This window comes from Oratosquilla oratoria, chromosome 36, assembly GCF_046742065.1.
Source record: "Oratosquilla oratoria isolate Oo_2021 chromosome 36, ASM4674206v1, whole genome shotgun sequence".
NCBI classification, from domain to species: domain Eukaryota; kingdom Metazoa; phylum Arthropoda; class Malacostraca; order Stomatopoda; family Squillidae; genus Oratosquilla; species Oratosquilla oratoria.
The window spans coordinates 27,534,254-27,554,253 of record NC_134812.1 but is presented as its reverse complement, the minus strand read 5'-3'; the positions used below and the strand labels follow the sequence as shown (position 1 = coordinate 27,554,253).

The 20,000-nt window shown below is 35.6% G+C and overlaps 1 protein-coding gene across 1 annotated transcript in view; it reads left to right on the top strand.

The window, feature by feature from the left end:
• The window catches only part of LOC143018911 (uncharacterized), a 364,997-nt gene extending 350,311 nt beyond the window's left edge, over positions 1–14,686 (top strand). The window contains exons 2-4 of the mRNA XM_076174493.1: positions 5,429–5,540; positions 9,775–9,877; positions 13,938–14,686. Of these exons, the coding sequence (XP_076030608.1) occupies positions 5,429–5,540; positions 9,775–9,877; positions 13,938–14,057 (335 nt within the window). The 3' untranslated portion in view covers positions 14,058–14,686. The remainder of the gene's footprint in view (positions 1–5,428; positions 5,541–9,774; positions 9,878–13,937) is intronic.
• The last annotated feature ends 5,314 nt before the right edge of the window (positions 14,687–20,000 follow it).

Here is a 20,000-nt window from a genome sequence, read left to right as displayed (position 1 = left end):
AGAATCAAGGAGGAAAATGAAAGGGTAAGCAGTTTATTAAAATTAGTACAGGAAGATGAACCAGAAATTATAAAGGAAATTGAGGAAAAATTCAGACTCGGAAAATATAGTACAGATAAGACCAGACCAATTAAGATTAAATTCAGGTCTCAAACAACGGCAGAGAAAATTCTATCCAAGACAGGGAAACTAGCAACAAATGATCAATATAAAAAGGTATGGATAAAAAGAGAAATGAATAAGGAGGAAAGAGAGGCAGAAAAGCAGAAAAGAATTGAAGCTAAGGCAAAAAACGAGGAAAGAACGGAGTCAGAGAAAGAGAGATTCTATTGGAGAGTAGTGAACATGAAAATAAAGCAGTTCGACATACTAAAGAAAAACATAAGGGAAACAGAGAACACAATGGAAGTGGCAGAAAACTAAGAATGTCTTACACAAATATAGATGGATTGATAACAGGATTGAATGAACTGAATGATTATTTGAAAGAAAAAGAACCGGACATAATGGGAATTGTAGAAACAAAATTAAAAGGCCCACTACCACCCAACAGTGTAGGACATGATACATACAATTATTGGATTAGAAACAGAGAGAAAAAACAAGGGGGTGGAGTTATGTTCCTGACAAAGAAGGATATAAACGTGAAAGGTGTCATATATGGAAAGAATACAGTAGAGATGATTATGATAGAAGTGGAAGACCGAGATAAGAAGAGCAGAAAATTTGTGATCAATTATGTGCCTCCGAAAACAGCCTCATGGGAGGAGAGTGAACATAAAAGTATGTTAGAGGACACAAAGATAGCATTAACTAAAATAATGGAAGACGGAGGAAGAATAGTTATGATGGGCGACTTTAATTGCAAAGAAATCTGCTGGGAAGAAATGACAGTAAAGAGTGGTGATGACTCATGGGGAAATGCTCTACTTGAGATGATTACTGACCATTCAATGACACAATGGATACAAGAGAACACTAGGTATAGAAATGAAGAAGAACCATCGAGGCTAGACTTAATAATTACATCTGAACCTAGAATAGTGGACAAGATTGAATATAAAACACCAATAGGTAAAAGTGACCACATATTGATTGAACTGGAACTTAATGAAGAAAAATATATGAAAAGAAATGAACAATATAGAAAAAGAAGAATGATGTATGAAAAAACAAACTTTGATAAAATAAGAGAATTCTTCCAACAAGAAAACTGGGAAGAAATATACAAAGAAGAAACATCAGTGGAAGAGAAATGGAATATTTTGACAAAAATTTACAAAGAAGGAGTGGAAAAGTATGTCCCAAGACAAAAACAAGAAAAAGAATATGTAAAATGCTGGTACAACAAAAGTTGTAGGGAGTTAAAAGACAAAAGAAACAAAGCCTGGACCGGATGGAAAAAAGACAGAAGACCTGAAAAATGGAAAATATATACTGGTTATAGAAATGAATATGTACAAAAGTGCAGAGAGGAAAAAAGAAAATATGAAAAAGATGTTATAGAAAAGTGTAAAGATCAACCAAAACTATTCTACAGATTTGTAAACAATAAACTGAAAAACAAACAAGACTTGGAGAAATTAAGACAAGGAGGAGTTGAATACACTGAGGAAATGGAAATGGCAGAAATTATGAACAAACATTTTAAATCAGTGTTTACAAGGGAAAATATACAACCTGAAGAGATTGAGTGGAAGGAAAAAGTCCCCCCTATGGAAGAAATAGAAGTAACGAAGAATGAAATATTGACACACTTGGGTAATTTTGATGTCAGAAAATCGCATGGGCCAGATGAAATAGCAAACTGGATTCTGAAAGAATGTAGGAATGAACTGGCAGACAAAATACATAGCATAATAAGCAGTTCCTTAAAAGAAGGAAAAGTTCCAGAAGATTGGAAAAAAGCAAATATAGTACCTATATATAAAGGAGGAAATAAAGAAGAACCTACCAACTATAGACCAGTCTCTCTAACAAGTACAATAGCAAAAATATGTGAAAGAATTATCAAAAGTAGATGGGTAAAATACTTGGAAAAAAACAACGTACTAAATCCAAGGCAATTTGGATTCAGACAAGGACGATCATGCGTCACCAATTTAATATGTTTCTATTCAAGGCTAATAGATATAATACAAGAAAGAGATGGATGGGCTGATTGTGCATTTCTAGACCTAAAAAAAGCTTTTGACAAAGTACCACATAAAAAGTTGCTTAAGAAATTAGAATATGAAGGAGGAATACAAGGTAAATTGCTAAATTGGATGGAAGACTTTTTGCAAGAAAGAAAAATGAGAGTAGTGATAAGAGATCAGCACTCAAAATGGAATGAAGTAATAAGCGGTGTCCCGCAGGGAACAGTTCTGGCCCCAATAATGTTTGCTATATATATTAATGATATGGATGAAGGAATTGAAAACTATATGAGCTTCTTTGCAGATGATGCAAAATTACTGAAAAGAGTGAAAACTGAAGAAGATTGTGAATCACTACAGAGAGATCTAAATAAAGTACAAGAATGGAGTAGGAAGTGGGAGATGGAGTTCAATACAAAAAAGTGTAGTATAATGGAATTTGGAAAAAGCAAAAACAGAATAACAGGATCATATAATTTGGGAGAAGAAGGAATAAAAAGAGTAGAAAATGAGAGGGACCTGGGAGTCATTGTTATGAATAATATGTCACCTGAGAAACATATAAATAAGATTTTTGGAGAAACTTATAATTTAATAAGAACAATCAAAGTGGCATTTACATACCTGGATGAAGAAATGGTGAGGAAAATCCTAATCACCCTGATAAGACCAAGATTGGAATATGCAGCAACGATATGGTCACCAAGTACAAAAAAATGTATAAAAAAACTTGAAAGAATACAAAGAGCAATTACTAAACTGGCACCAACACTCTCAAAACTATCATATGAAGAGAGACTACAAAAACTTAAACTACAGACACTAGAGCAAAGAAGAGAGAGAGGAGATTTGATAGCTATTTACAGAATCATGAAAGGCATAGAAATTACTGATAGAGAGAATCTGATAAAATGGGATGACAGAAATACAAGAGGACACGGAAAGAAAATAAAAAAAGACAACTATAGAAGAGATTTGAAAAATAACAGCTTTCCTCACAGAGCAATAGACAGTTGGAACAAGTTAGATGAGAAAGTGGTGTGTGCAAAAACAATACATGAATTTAAAAATAGTTTAGATAAAATGAGATATGAAGACGGGACCTCACGAGCATAGCTCCCCTTCCCGTAAAATACAACTAGGTAAATACAACTAGGTAAATACACACACACATACACACATATGCACACACATATGCACACACACATGCACACTTATACATACATACATATATGGATATATATATATATAAATATATATATATCATATATGTATATATATATGTATATATACATGTATATATATGTATATATATATATATATATATATATGTATATATATGTATGTATATATAGATATGTATATATATATATATATAGATATATATACATATATATGTGCATATACATATACATATACCTATACATATTCATATACATATACATATACATATATATATACATATACATATACGTATATACATTTGTACATATACTAATTCTGATTCTGAATCGGGTTAACGTCGCGATCTCCCACTATCAGGAGGATGGGATGGTGCCCCCTACAGGGGACATTGTAGCGTGGATTTTAATGAACCATACCCTTGGTCCAACTCACTGGCTGCAGGGTTTGAACTATCGTCACCTGGATCTCCACCACAAATAGCCATGCAGCCGTTCGACCAGCGAGTATTTCTTGCAAATATACAGTACATGTACATGTACAAGTATCTTCTATAATAAAGTAGTAGCCTCTGTCTGTCTGTTTGTCTGTCTGTTCACGAACTCCTAGGTTTTTGGGGGAAGAACCCCATAACCATATACCGTATATTCTGATATCCTATCACTCCAGGTACTTGGATAACTATATTTCATTAAAAATAAATGAATAAATAAATAAAAAATAAATAAATAGATAAATATTCTGGTTAGGGTTAAGGGTTAAAGTTAGGTGGGGGTATCCTTAGGTTAGGGATTATTCACAGGCTCCTTTTAGCTTTTTGCAAATAGACCCCTATAACCATATATATTCTGAAACCTTATAACCCAAGGTACTTGAATAACTATCTTTCATTTGTCGTCTGTCTGCTTGTTTATTTGTTTGTTTACAAACTTCTCCTAGGGTTTTGGAGATAGACCCCCATAACCATATATATTCAGATACTATATCACTCTAGGTACTTGGATAACTATATCTAATCAAAAAAAATATTTTGGTTAGGGTTAAAGGTTAAAGTTAGGTGGGGTACGGTTAGGTTAGGGATTATTCACGAACATCTCCTAATTTTTTTGCAGATAGACCCCTATAACCATATATATTCTGACACCTCATAACCCAAGTTACTTGGATAACTATCTTTCATTTGTATCTACTATAATAAAGTAGTAGCCTGTGTCTGTCTGTCTGTTTGTTCACGAACTTCCCCCAAAACCATATATATTCACCATAACCCAGGCTACTTGGATAAGTATATCTTATTTCCAAAGGGCGTCTCCCTCCTCAAATTGATTTTTTCTTACTTTCTTAACATTTCATTTTTGTTACCTTTTCATTTGAGTTATGTTGATACACGTAACCATTCTCCACAAATTCTAATAAAATCAAAATGATCATCATTTGCCTGCAGCAACGCTCGGGTAATTTGGCTAGTATGTGTATGTAAATGTACATATGCATGTATATATATATATATGTATATATATATATATATATATAAATATATATGTGTGTGTATTTGTGTATGTATGTATATGACTAAAAGCGGCCCTCTGAGGCGGAAGTCGAAGTGATTCATCTTTCTGGCGTTTGTCTTTAAGTCATGTAAACTTCCTCACTCCTCTCTAAAGATGCAGTCCTTAGGACTGGTAATCTATCCCCGGACTGGACACAAGTTCTCTCTCTCTGTCAAATTCGGACATTTCTCCTCCACATTTCCCATAAAGACAGCTGACAACCGTTTGCCAAGTGGAGATGCAGAAACAGATCCACATTATAGTAGTGCATAAAATACAGTAGTGATTCTTCCTGGTTGGATCCACGTGATGATCCGATAGCCATGGCTGATTTATGTTAGTGTGCTGTGTGTGTGTGTATCATATCATATACAAAATCTATGTTTAATTTTACAAGTATTTGCGTGTTCATGAATACATACTCCACATATGAAAATATTGACACAACAACACTATCCTACATTTATAAAAAAAAAGAGAGAAAAAAAAGGAGAATATAAATTCTTTCACATCCTATTCATTTATTCTGACGATATGTCCCTCCTCCTCCCCCGGCAGGTCCACGGACTCGGCGCATCAAGAAGAGGGAGAAACGGGACGAGAAGCGGCCGCGCACTGCCTTCACTTCGGAGCAACTCGCTCGGCTCAAGAAGGAGTTCCAAGAAAATAGGTAAGGTAGATCGATGATTAGATAGATAGATAGATCGGACGACAGATCGATAGATAGGTAGATAGATAAATAGATAGATAGATAGATAGATAGATAGAGGTAAATAGACAGATAAATGAAAAGATAGATAGTGTATGTGAGCGTGCGTGTGTGTGTGTGTGTGTGTGTGTGTGTGTGTGTGTGTGTGTGTGTGTGTGTGTGTGTGTGTGTGTGTGTGTGTGTGTGTGTGTGTGTGTGTGTGTGTTTGTGTGTGTGGGTGGGTGGGTGGGGGGGTGTATCTGTTCGCGTGTGTGTGTGTGTGTGTGTGTGTGTGTGTGTGTGTGTGTGTGTGTGTGTGTGTGTGTGTGTGTGTGTGTGTGTGTGTACCCACGTGTTCGTACTTCTGTGTCGTATTAGTGTTCACTTATATGAAATTTTCTATAAGCAAGAATTCTTTACTAATGGAAACGAAAGTGAATTTCTTATATACCAGAATATCTAAAAATAATTCTAATACTCGAGATTTTCTAAAGATTTCTTTTTTCATTCCAAATAATGAAAATATTTGAATTTAAGAGATTCTTTATAGAACTTTTTGTGTTCGTATTGTCCAGCATTGGTTTAACTCGCATGTCCCTTCTGTATCCTGAAATTTTCAGAAGCTCCAGGCATGATATCAAACAAACAGAATGTATGACAAAAAAAAAACAATATTATCACTCATCTATTGAAGCCCTCTTCACCAGATCAATGCTAATGATGATTATAGAGAATCGTCTTCAACAAATCAACATAATTCGAAAAAAGACCACTCCATCAGTATATTGCTCATATTTTTCACGGCAACGATTGGTTTAAGTTCGGATCTTGTAACTCGATGTAATTTGTTTTGGAGAGTTTTGGAGGTTAACAGAGGCTAGATTCTCCACGTCATTTGCTTCTCGTTGTTTTCTGAAATTCAGTATCAGTTTTTCTTCAATTGAACTTTCTAAGTTCTGACCCATACATGTAGACCACATTTACTGTGTTTTTGTATTTGGAAACTTGTATCCTGATCTCATTCATTCTTTACTGACTTCACCTGTGATACTACACTTAAACGTCTTTCTTCACCCTAGGTCACCTTCACATCAATTCCCAAGGCTTTTTTCGCTTGCTTGTAGCATTTTGATCTCATCATAGAGACTTTTTTTTTTTTTTTTTTTTTTTTTTTACGGGGAACGGGCTGCGCCCAACTCCGCTATGCACAAATCGCTTCTCTTCTTCGGGGTCTATATCTTCATCGTAATCTCTAAGATCCTCAAGAATCAGCTGTTGAGCTGGATTGTTCTTAAACTCCTCTTGGCGCTTAATTTTTCTAAAGAACAACAAAATACTCTTCTTGATTTCTGACGCCTCATGAGCTTTCTTCTTGCCGAAAGGAGACAAAGAGGACATGCACTTCTCAGGGAATTCACTTCTGTGAATGTTTAACTCCTGTTTTAAACTCTTATTCTTCCTCACATCACTCAGTGAATATTTCCCTTTGTTATCCAACTTCAAAAATGGCGTTGCCTGCATTTATCTTGCGTGGTACCGGTCATGGTGTTCGACAACCTTGTAGAGGCACACCGGGACGAATCACACAACCGGGCTGGAGGGGACGTATCCCATTGAGGGATTTCCGGTCCGATTACAGGAATTCTTTTATTAGTACCAGACGCTCCCCTGAGGGCTTCCAAGGGGTTCTACAGGGGCTCCCCAGGAGTTTCCAGAGTGCACCCCAGGGGCTCCGCAAGCGCTCCCCTTAAAGATTCAGGGGTTTCTTAATGGGCTCCTCAGGAGTTCCTAAAGGGTTCCACAGGGAATCACCACAGGATCAGAAGTTCCCTGGTGACTATCCAAGGGCTCCCAAAGGGCTCGCCGGGTGTTTCCAGAGACTTACCCCGGGGTTGTGGACGTCTCGCTCTCAGCCAATCAGTCGTCTCCGTTGCCGTGACGTCACCGATCTTGGCTAAACAGTCGTCTCCGTTTCCATGACGTCACCACTCTCTTAGCCAATCATGGGCCTACGTTTATCCTTAGAAGACGTTACCATGTTACTGGGCCAACCATACCCAGCGATGTCTTCTTTTCGGCGTAACCGCCGTTCCGATCATTTCGACATCAAATTCTTTTTTTAGTACATATATGCGTCTGGAAAGTGCCCAATTAGAGACCAGGAGCTGTTACCCAATCCGGTGGCAAATGCTTCATAATTGTTTTGTAATTTTTGCTGAAGATACATAGGTCCCAGGGCATACAATTCTACGGGCAAAAGGTCTTCCTATTATGGTACTCTCTGATGACTGAAACGTCCCTACCGTTCTTTCCAATGCTTTTGGAAACGATGACCTTCCTGAGTTCTTATACGTAATTATCATGTACTTAATCAAAACTGGGCTCTTAGTCTTGATGGTGTGTAGTGTTCCTTTTCTGCGTATTGCAATAAATACTTGTAGATAAATATCACCAATGCAAAACCAACTTTCGCGAGTGACTAGAAAATACGAGTTTCAGTAAGTATTCGTATAAGGAGAGATTGAGAAATGGTACAAAATACATATAAAATAAATTCAAAACACAAGACAGAAACAAGAAAGAAAAGTCTATTACAAGTTACAAAGGGAACGTAGATTACAGAATGAGAAAATAAAGAATGGGTAAGATATACAAAACTGATGTAAGATAGTAAATGAATAATACAGAAAATCAAATGAATAACATTGTTTTATGGTAATTAGACTCACAGTGAATCACAAGCCCGTAATTAAGACTTAGGTGTAATATTTCAGGAGTAATTAATAATTTCACAGGGTAATTGATATAACAACCCACAAGTAAAAGTAAGCAATAGTTGCCCAAGGGTAAGGATTGATAAATCATATTAATAAAAAAAAAAGAAAAGAAAAAAAAAATAGAATGGGTGGGAACAAGGATATAGCTTAATATTTGATATAAAACTAATTCTATTTCTAATAGCCGTGCACTTATTAATGACGACTATAATACTCAATTTTGAGCCCATAATGAATGTAATGAATGAAGATCATTATTTATTAATAATGCCATGTTATTATATAACTTGTAAAAATTAAAGCTTCATGCGGTTTTATTAGATGTATAATAAGAGTAATAACTATTGCCTTGAGTTTTACTGACTGGACACCCAAAACAAGATTCTTCTGGCTTTCTCTAAAAAAAAAAGTTGCCGTGATGTCACCGATCTTGGCCAATCAGTCATCTCCGTTTCCGTGACGTCACCACTCTCTTAGCCAATCAGGGGCCTGTATCGCTATTAGTGTGAATCTGTTCTTTATGTCACTGCCTGGTAGGAGGAGGCGAGCAGGACAACCACAAGTAGGTATCCATCATTGATTTTATTACATTGACCAATAAATGTTTGTTCTATGGAAAATATGTTTCTTTTTGTATTTTTGCACGCTGAATCTAGATATGTTTTCAGCATTTCTCTGTTGTTGTTTTTTTTTACCATACTCTCATATCTCTACGGAGCATCAGAAAAAAAAACATAAATATTTTATTTCTGAAGTGCAATAGGTCTTCTTAGATTAGTGAATAGATAACAGTTCTTTGGTGATTGAAGATTAGAAATTGATATGTAAATAGTTACCTTACACTGTTAATAAATTAGTGTTTTGCTGATACTCTATCTTCCATTGTAATACCAAAAAAATTGTGTAAAGAGTCAACTTAATTTCTCCAAATTGACATCTAAATCTCAAAACTATCATTTCACACCCTTCATTGAAAATATTATGAGTATTTACCATTGTAAATGTGATGATGAGGATAAAAGTTGGGGCTTCCATATTTGCTGTGTTAAGTGTATCTAGAACTCTAGATTATCAGGGCTCGCATCGTATGCATTTCAACATTTTTAGAAACTTGAGATAATCCAAAGTTCATACTTCGGATTGCCACCTTTACTTGATCATTATAGATTGTATAACATGAAAAACGAACGCACAATTAGGCTTATGGTCCACGGAACACTGAGATTACAAATCAATAAAATGAAAGATAAATCTCCACTTGGTAATGAACACTGATCACTTCAACTGCCATTAGTCCATCATTCTTCCAATCACCATAAATCTCTCCATCCTCACCTCTCTGACTCAACATCTTCGGTACAATATTCTCGCCAAGGACAGAGTGCTGATTAATTATTCCTCACAAAGTAACTTATACTCTTCTTTTGCCTCTTCTTCAGGTACCTGACGGAGAAGCGGCGGCAGGATCTGGCGAGGGATCTGGGTCTGAACGAGTCCCAGATCAAGATCTGGTTCCAGAACAAAAGGGCCAAGATCAAGAAGGTACGCCAAAATCTTGAGGGCTCCTCCTCTTCTCTGGACTGGCACGCTATGGTAGCGGACAGAACCCGTGGGTATTAGAATCTCCAGGTCAAATGACTAACCAAGAGATCGCCTGTTTTTATTTCACTTTTGTCTTTGGGGATTTTGCTTTTTCTTTAATATAGTTTCTAATAGATTTGTCTTTTTAGTTGGGTATCTACATAGACCAGATAATGACTAACCACGATGTGGACGTTTTTTATTTTTGACTCAATAGTTTTTCTTCCAGAACTGTGTTGTAATTCGGGGTGCTTCAGTTGCACTTTTATCTATTTATCTACTTATTCACATATTTATTCGTCTCTGTTTATTTATTTTTTACTGATTTTTTTCTCTGTAGATTATTTTTTGTTTGTTCAATTTCAATCTTCTGGTCATTTGACTACTAACGGAGATAACATTTGATCTATCATACATACCATATAATATACATTATAAATCATATACTATATTCTATATATATGTTATATACTATGTATTATATATTATATATTGTATATTATACATTATATATAATATATGATATATTATATATTATATATCATATATTATATATTATATGTTATATGTTATATGTTATATGTTATATATATATTACATATTATATATTATTATATATTATATATTATATATCACATATTATATATTATATATTACATAGCATATATCATATATTGTATATCAATTATATGTTACATGTTATGTATTATATATCATGTATTATATATTTTATGTATCATATATAACTATATGTTATGTCTTATATCTTAACTATTATTTCTTATGTTTTATATATTTTATATTATATATCACGTATCATATGGTATTATTTTATGCATCATTTGTTGACATGGTTCTTTACCATTACCATAAGCGTTGGTGTTAGAAAATTAAAATATTTGCTTATTTTTCTCAATATGGTCTTTCTCATCTCTTTAACTTCTTAATTGATGACATTTTTCTGCCGCTATTCGACGTAACATCTTCAAATGAGTACAGAGATAGAATTGGTTAGAAAAAGAACATAAGAACATAAGAATCGGGGAGACTGCATAAGACAATAAAGTCTACACTAGGCAGTTCCATGTCTCTCACCACCTGTCATCCCTCTCTATAATTTGATCTAATTTTCTTTTGAAACAACTAATTATTTAAACGTTCACTACATGGTTACTGAGTCTATTTCATTCGATCACTTTCTCTTGCTGTACTATTTTTTGCCTTTTTTCTTTTTGAACCTAAATTTTTCCAATCTAAATTCATTACTACGTGTTCTGCTCTACTGTCTTGATATGATGACCTTGCCTGTACCACCCTTGTTATGGCCCTTGTCTTGGTATGGTACATTTCTAAGCCCTTGTATTATTTTGGTCATTCTTCTCTGTACATATTCTGATGAATTAATATACAGTCTATAGGATGGAGACCAAAACTGTACCACAGTAACAATGCCGTGGACTATTTAGATATGAATCACAGAGATTTATTATTCTCAAAGCTCTGTTTCAGCAAATAGGAATGTCATTGTTTTATAGAGACCTACGAATAATTATTTTCCAGAGATCCTCTTAAACCATAGTTGAATAATTAGGTTGTGCAGCAATTGACCTACACTCTAAGGAGAGTTCAGTGGCATATTATTGAAATGTCGATCCATTTTTAATGGTAAGGTGCAGTTGATGATTGGCACCATTTGTGTTATTCACGGTCGAAGGAAACAGAGTTTTCTTTATATTGTGAAGCGCATCTCTCATCATACAATGGACATCATCTGGAGTCAGGGTTCATCTAGCTTGTGTGACGTTTGGTAAGTGGATCAGCAACCAGAACAACATTTTGGTGATTTGATTATTTGTCTACGGTTTGACTAGTCAACGACAACAAATGTTTTTCCTAATCTTTGCTACATTCATTAATGCTGAAAGAAATTTTAGTTTATTTTTTTCACGGATCTGGTTGACCTTAGATTCAACGCAGTAGTATATCTCTGACAAGAAATATCTCTGTAATATTTCCTTTGATATTAGCCCCAGTCACACGAAGAGTACAACCTGTTTCCGACCACCTTTGACCGAAAATCAAGCGATCGGTCGGCGACCTTATAAAAAGTGGGGAAATAGGCAATACAGTTTTTAAAGGCAAGGTGTGAGTGATAAGAAACAGGAAGACTATAAAAAAGGGGGATGTAAAGGTGGCAATATGAGAGGGAGAGGTGGGTAGGCACTGGACACCGGCTACCAGAGACTTCCAAAGATCTACCTGCAACTGGCTGCCGACGACACCTGGTCACTGGTGGTCGGAATCAGGTCGTAAGCTTGGTGTGATTGGGTCCTTAATGAGTATCGTGGCACAGTTTCTTTCGTTGGCTATACGCAGCCATATTCTACCATATGAGAAAATTAAGATAGTCTATTACCCATGTTTCTGCAGTTCTTTTGCCCATGCTATGCCTGTCATCCGCATCCATAAAATTGTCTAACCGTTTCTTAAAACAATCAATTGTTCCAGCGCTGACTACATGGTTACTAAGTCTGTTCCATTCGTTGACCGCCCTATTAGTAAACCAATTCTTGCCTATTTCCTTCTTAAATTTAAAATTGTCCAGTTTAAGTCCAAAACTGCGAGTCCTGCCCTGTCGTCTTAATATGATGACCTTGTTTGCGTCACCCTTGTTAAAGCTTTTGATCCACTTAAACATCTCTATTAGATCATCCCGCACTCTGCGTCTTTCCAGATACTTTGTAGCATTACAAGAGACAGTCAAGAAACAAACCCAGACTGCAGTGGACATTATTACAAAAGAGTTGGAACACATTTGTCTTTCAAGTCAATTTGATCACGATCGTGAGTGACAGAGTCATAAATCACTTGAGTAAGGATAACAGTCTCAAAAACAGATTTCACTCCGAGTAACGTACGGCGTGCCCTGATTGGACGGCACAGTGACCAATCTGGATCGCTACAAGATTTTGACTACACTGTTTAATTTGTTGTGAATACTTCCGTCTTGTACCTCATGTGCTCTTACTTCTTTACTACTTTGTTTAGACTGTATTATTTTTTCTTTTGGTATAGTTATGTGCCTTACAAAGGGTGTTTTTGGTGATACAAAACCCAATTTGCAATTTTTTTTTTTTTCAAATAAAATATATATTTTTTATTCATCTATTTGTATAATTGTTTATTTATCTATCTATTTATTATTTATCTGTTTATTTATCTACTTATTTATTAATCATCAATCTATAATCTATCTATCATCTATTTGTTTATTTATTTCTTCATTTATATATTCATGCATTTATTTGTTTATTCATTTATTCACTTACATATTCATTCATTCATTATTACCTTTTTGATCCGGGGAGCCGGAATCCTAACTGAAGGAGATGGCGATCAGCCCAAACTCAACTCGAACTTGGATCCAGTCCCTCAGCCAAACAGAACTATCTGGAGTTAACCTATAAGTTATGGCACCGTGCTGGCAGGGCCAGAACCTAATTAGGTTTCAAGTAGCTCCTTCCCTGAAATGTGATAGATTAAATACTTGTCTATAAATTTGCAAGCACATACACAGACATAAAAGAAATATGTATGTATATATATATATCTACACACACACACACACACACACACACACACACACACACACACACACACACACATATATATATATATATATATATATATGTATATATATACATATATATATGTGTATATATATATATATATGCATACATATATATGCATATATATGCATACATATATATGCATATATATATATATGCATACATATATATATATATATATATATATATATATATACTGTATATATATATATAGAGGCTTTTTCATATATAATTTTTCATACAATAGATGTCTGGGGAGCGGGGCACCCTACTATTATCCAGAATACTTAACAATATGCTAGTTTGACTAAACTCTTGTCTCTCATATCTCTGTTTTTTTATCGAATTAAAAACTTCTTTCCTTCTACGGTGTTTTTTGTTATGTCTGTCAGCAGGTCAGCGGCCAGAAGAACCCGTTGGCGTTGCAGCTCATGGCGCAGGGTCTCTACAACCACTCCACCATCCCTATCAAGGAGGACGAGGATGAAAAAACCATACTAGCCACCATGTGAGAAGGGCGGTGGCGTCGGCGGCGGCGGCGAGCGAGGAGAAGGACGAAGAAGAAGAAGACGAGTCCCGCGGAACCTCCTGGACGAGATGAGCGCCGAAGGAGAACCTGTCCGAGATGGGCAGACCTCTTCGTCTTGTTCGAGAGAAAGAAGTATCAGCCCCATCGAGATGTGGAGTCTCACGTGATAGGAAGAGAAGTAACGTGACATGCCCTATGTGGTGATGGATACATTTAATTTAATTAGTGAACGAATGCAAACTTAAAGTGAAGTCAAATAAAAAGAAAAGTTCTTCTAAGTAATTCTATGATTAAAGGTCTTCATTCAGTATCCATGATGTGATTACAATGCGTAAATTAAACATAAATTTAGACAAATGTGAATGAATGTAAAAAGAGTATCCATACCCTCAATGCAAAACACATACATATACAATGTGTGTGTGTGTGTGTGTGTGTGTGTGTGTGTGTGTGTGTGTGTGTGTGTGTGTGTGTGTGTGTGTGTGTGTGTGTTTGTGTGTGTGTGTGTGCACGCAGACGCACACACACATCAGGTATTCACACAAGCACAAGCACACGCACACGCACACACCAGGCATTCACACACACATACACATCACACACACCCATACACATCACACACATACATGCACACATACATACATACATACATACATACATACATACATACATACATGTATAGATCCATACATGCATAGATATATGCATATATACATACATACATATAAACATAAATACACAAACACAGAAACACGAACGCACACACACACATACATGCACACAATTGTTACTATTATTACTGATATATTATATATATATATATATATATATATATATATATATATATATATATATATGTATATACACTATGAATTACCTGTGCATTGGTGCATTCATTCCAACATTAAAAGATCGCCACGTATTTTCGGACAAAATAAAGAAATAACTTTTGATGATTGGGGTAATTACTCTCATGGCTGATACATCTCGACTCACTCGTAACGGAGCCGCGAGCAATAATAATAATAAAACTCTTGATCAGAGAAAAAAGTATTTTCTCATTTATCCGAGGTAACAGAATTTAACGCTAATAATGACGAAATTGAACAAAATAAAAACTACAATTTCCATTAATCTATAATAATTATCATTACGTATGTGAATGTAATGACTCTTGGAAATGAAAACTGTGTTGCTAGACGCAATCTATGAAGATCATATTGACTATGGTAGTCATGATGAATTAATGATATACGTGAAGAAGTGAGTTTCATGATGTGTTATTATTTTGGTTTAACAGTGGCGATAACATATATAGTGATGATCATAACGACCAGTGATGACGATGTTACGAATAATGACACTGAAAGTGACCTAAATAAGTGTAACGAACACTCAAAACGATAAAGGTCAGACAAGGTCGTCTTTGTTGTCGATTAAGGTCAAAGAAAACGGTGACCCGATTTCTGGTAATGAACATGTGAGAATAATGTCACATACAAGTTCATTCTGAAGATAAGGTCACATGTGTTATGAACAAGGTCACGACTCACTTCTGAAAAATAAGGTCATTCTTTTAACAATCTATGTCAACGGACCCCGTGAGTCATTGACCACGTCTGGTAAGGTCACGTGAGATCAATTAAGATCTCTGGGTGTCTACATGTTGTGCGTAGTTTATCTAGATGTAGTCATCAATTTACCTTATAGTCATCTAATATTTATATTCATTCAGATATAGATTATGATAACATGCTTTCCCAAACTTTTTTCTCCTTCTGATTACTGAATTTTATAATGTTAACATCATTTTATGTCTTTGTGTCACTTTGTTCCTTTATTTCCTCTTTGTCGTTCTCTGTTCTGCAAATTTGACTTTTACCATGTTCTCAGAAATTTACATATCTTTGACCAACCTTTCCGGTCTGTTGTTTCATATTCTCATTCTTTATTTTTCCCTATAATTTTTCTTTCTGCATCAATCTCTTATGTCTACCTCTAATCTCTATTTCTTAGCATCTCTATATTTACCTGCAACTTTGTTTTGTTTTTTTCACTTTTCTACCTACTTTCTTTTTCTTTCTTTTTTTCTCTTTCCCATCCATTCTCTCTTTCTCTACCTATTTTCCACCTTCTTCATTTCTCTCTATCCCTTCTTCCATCCTCCTTCTACTTCCTTCTCCTTCTTCTTACTTTCCTCCTAACCCCACCTAGGTGTCGGTCATTACCACTAAGGGCCGTTTCTCTACTACCCTGATGTAACAAACTAGACTAGCAAAAGAGACACGAGGGCTTTGTGTCTTATACGGGATCCAACCGTTTCCGAATACCGATGACCGTGTGCCCGATGGCCAACACGACGAAGACAAGAGTCGGTCGGCCGATCGGTCGGGTTGTCAGTCAGTCCACGCCAGAGTCGAGGGAACCTGCAGGGATCCAGGAGACGGGAGAGCGGGGACATTATACATGCGAATATGTGTATACATGCATATGTGCATGCATACATACATACATACATACATACATATATATATATATATATATATATATATATATATATATATATATATATATATATATATATATATATCTAAAAAACACACTCACACACACACACACACACACACACACACACACACACACACACACACACACACACACACACACACACACACACACACACACACACACACACACACAACATATATATATATATATATATATATATATAATATATATATATATATATATATATATATATATATATATATATACGATTGGCACACTCAAGAAAAGAGATTAAGTGATTAGTTACCGAATGTTTGAATCGACTTTCATTAGTCTATGGCAAGCTTTCCCTCCCTTCCTTACTTACCAATCAAGTGGATGGAAAAGGGAAAAAACGGAGGCGGGGTTTAAATGTCAGGATTAATCTATTTTTGTTGAAAATAGTGTAATTATAGGAGGATTTTAGACCTACAGTTGCTGCGATGGGATACAACGGAAGAACTGTCCAACAAGCGAGATTTAGTCGATAGTGTCCGCATTTTAGGAGAGTTGTCCATCTAACGTCTCTCCCTTTCATTCTTATGCAGTCTCATTACCACCTTCACACTTGAAGAGTAATGATATGACATTAGGATAATTTATGCATGTAAATCCTGTGTTAAATTCTTAGTTGAATAAAGCAAATTTCTTGACATATCCCTGCTGAAGAGATTGATAAATAGGATCTTAGAAACTTTGATTTATGGGATTCTTTACCACTTCGCAAAATCGTTCTGGTATCTTGCATAAAAATATACATATATATGAGTAAATATCTGTATATGATGCCTTGAAAACTGGTTTTTCTAATCACATGATAAATGTACACTTCCTAACACTTTACTTTCAGTTATCAAAAGTTTCATGAATTATATTTTAAAGAAAAACACGAGAAAATAATTTACGAGTTATGTAAGAGACACAGAGATGATAATTATTTCAGACCCACTAGAGATCTTTCCAAGAAACTAAGCTCCTTTTCGTTATCTCTTTTCGAAAGCGGACCTGTGGGTCTTTGAGCTGGACTGTTTTTCCGTTGTACAGAAATAAGTTCTCCCTCTTCAAAGAGAGTCGAGGCGTCTTGAAGTAAAGGATATCTCGAGGTCATTTCGCTAGAACATCCAGTACTCAACACAGATTAAAACGGAGGGCTGAAAACACCTCATGTTCCTGTCACTGACGTATGTGATTAGTGGGCAGGGAAAAGTGCGTTGCAATTGGTGAACATGTGGCTCAGTATTCCAGTTAGCTACCACTCACAACCAGTCTTTTATCTTTGTTGATAATCATGTCTCAGGGAGGAGTATGAGAGGTGTGGGATGATCCTTCAGCATAATCCGCGCGAAGTAAGGTTTCTAAGGGACTTGAGGAGATGAAGATCAGACTCCTGGGCTGTTGGCAGTGAGATATAGTCCTCTTAAAGGATCTTAAATCAGACTTCTTATGATATGAAGTACGGGTATAGCTTCCTTGAAGGAAAAAAAATAGGTTTCATTTGGGCTCTAGAAACGAGCATAAGCACTCGGAAGAGCTAAAGATAAGATTCCTGGTGACACGAAGAAAACCTCTCTAACACCCTTCTTCTCGATCTCCTGGGTCTTCTGCAGTATTCGGCACTGAGCGGGTTTCCTAGTTCCTATGTCTTGACTACTACTTCTCCAACTCACTCAGATCATGACTAGCAACGAATAGCAAACCAATAAACATTAAAATGTCAACAAGTTATTTATGGGACTTTTATTCTTTCCTTATTTTTATCCGAGACCTTATGGATATACAATAGCTCATGATCATGTGACATGCCTCGGAGATTCCAGCTGATGAAGGTAAGCGTAACCAGGGACAAGTAAGTAAAAGACCACAGTAGTTGATATTCCATGGGAAGTAGATAAAACACTATTTTTATGGGGAGAGCGGAGTCTCTTTAACCCTCTGATAACCTATGGGCCTTCTGCTCAGCTGAATAAATCTTTTGTTGGCAGCAAATGGGGAAGGGAAGGGAGATAAGAAATGTGATAGAGACTGATCATTATGTTCGCAGGGTTCTTTTTAGAACGACTTTTAAAAAAATCCCACATCCCACATTCGTGTTTTAATTGTTTTATTCTTCCTAGTTTGTTTATAATATTGGATAAATTATAAATTTCCTCTGATACTAGATATATATTAATATATAATTGTACACAACACATGACGGAGTTCCTGGCTGATAAGCGTAAGCGTATTATTAAGGAAATATGGAAAAGACTATAGTGGTTGGCTTTCCAAGTACGTAACACCTAGTTTGATGATAATCAGGACGTCTTTAACCATCTGACAATGAAAGGTTATTGGAACCAGCTGAATAATACAATTAAACATTTTTGTTTCAGTTAATTGTTTCTCCGAAAGGTGTAGAGACTAAGTTTCATTTCTCCAGTCACTGGATTCATTCAAAGACTCCTTCTCTGAAATGCATTTCAGACTTACATTAAAATTTGCTGTTCTTATCTTGATAATTGTTTTTCTATGCCTTTAATGAAAGTAACTTCTTTTCCTCTCTGAATGAAAGAGGTGAAAAGATGAGGATGACAAAAAAGAAAAGAAGAAGAAAAGAAAGGTGAAGAAGGAGGAGAAAATGAAGGAGGGGATAGAGTCAAAGGAGAAACAAGAGAAATAATAGGAGAATTGAAATAGAAAATAAAAGTATATCACAAAAAAACAAGAACAACAAAAAGAACAAAAACATGAAATATGAAAGGATCGCAACAAAGAAATGGAATACAGCAAAGGTGGACGAAATTAGATCGTTAATAAAATTACCTCATCTTGAACCTGCTGCTCCGTTTCAAATTGTTTATGATTAGTATTACAGATTATGTATGTCATGCCAATTAAGATTCTGTACAAAAAAAAAGTTATACCCACGCTGCTGTGTCATTAACCTGTTAATTTCACTTGATGAAAATTATTCGTTCCTCAGAAATTCTACTCAACATTAACAAAATAGAGACATGAGTACAGGATTTCCTCTAGGGGGAGGGGGTGGATTGTTGACCAATCCATGAGTAATATCTAGTCATTCGTTGACGAAAACCAGTGCTTCTATCCTTGTGGATGACATTGTACCAAAGAAATGGGATCATAGAGGCTGTAAACCACATCTTTAAGGATATCATAGTATCTTTTTCTCAAGTGGTGGTTAGTCTCCAATCATAAAAGAGGGTTTCACGGCTCTAGTCATTTGTTTGCATAAGATTCATAGTGGTGCTCCAGCCAAGAGTACGTTGATGGATATCTTGGACTTTCGGGTCTCTTCCTTGTTACTTGCAGGGACCGAATGAGGTTCTCCACGAGATGTTCTTACGAGACGGACGTGAAGAAGAACCATCCCCATTCC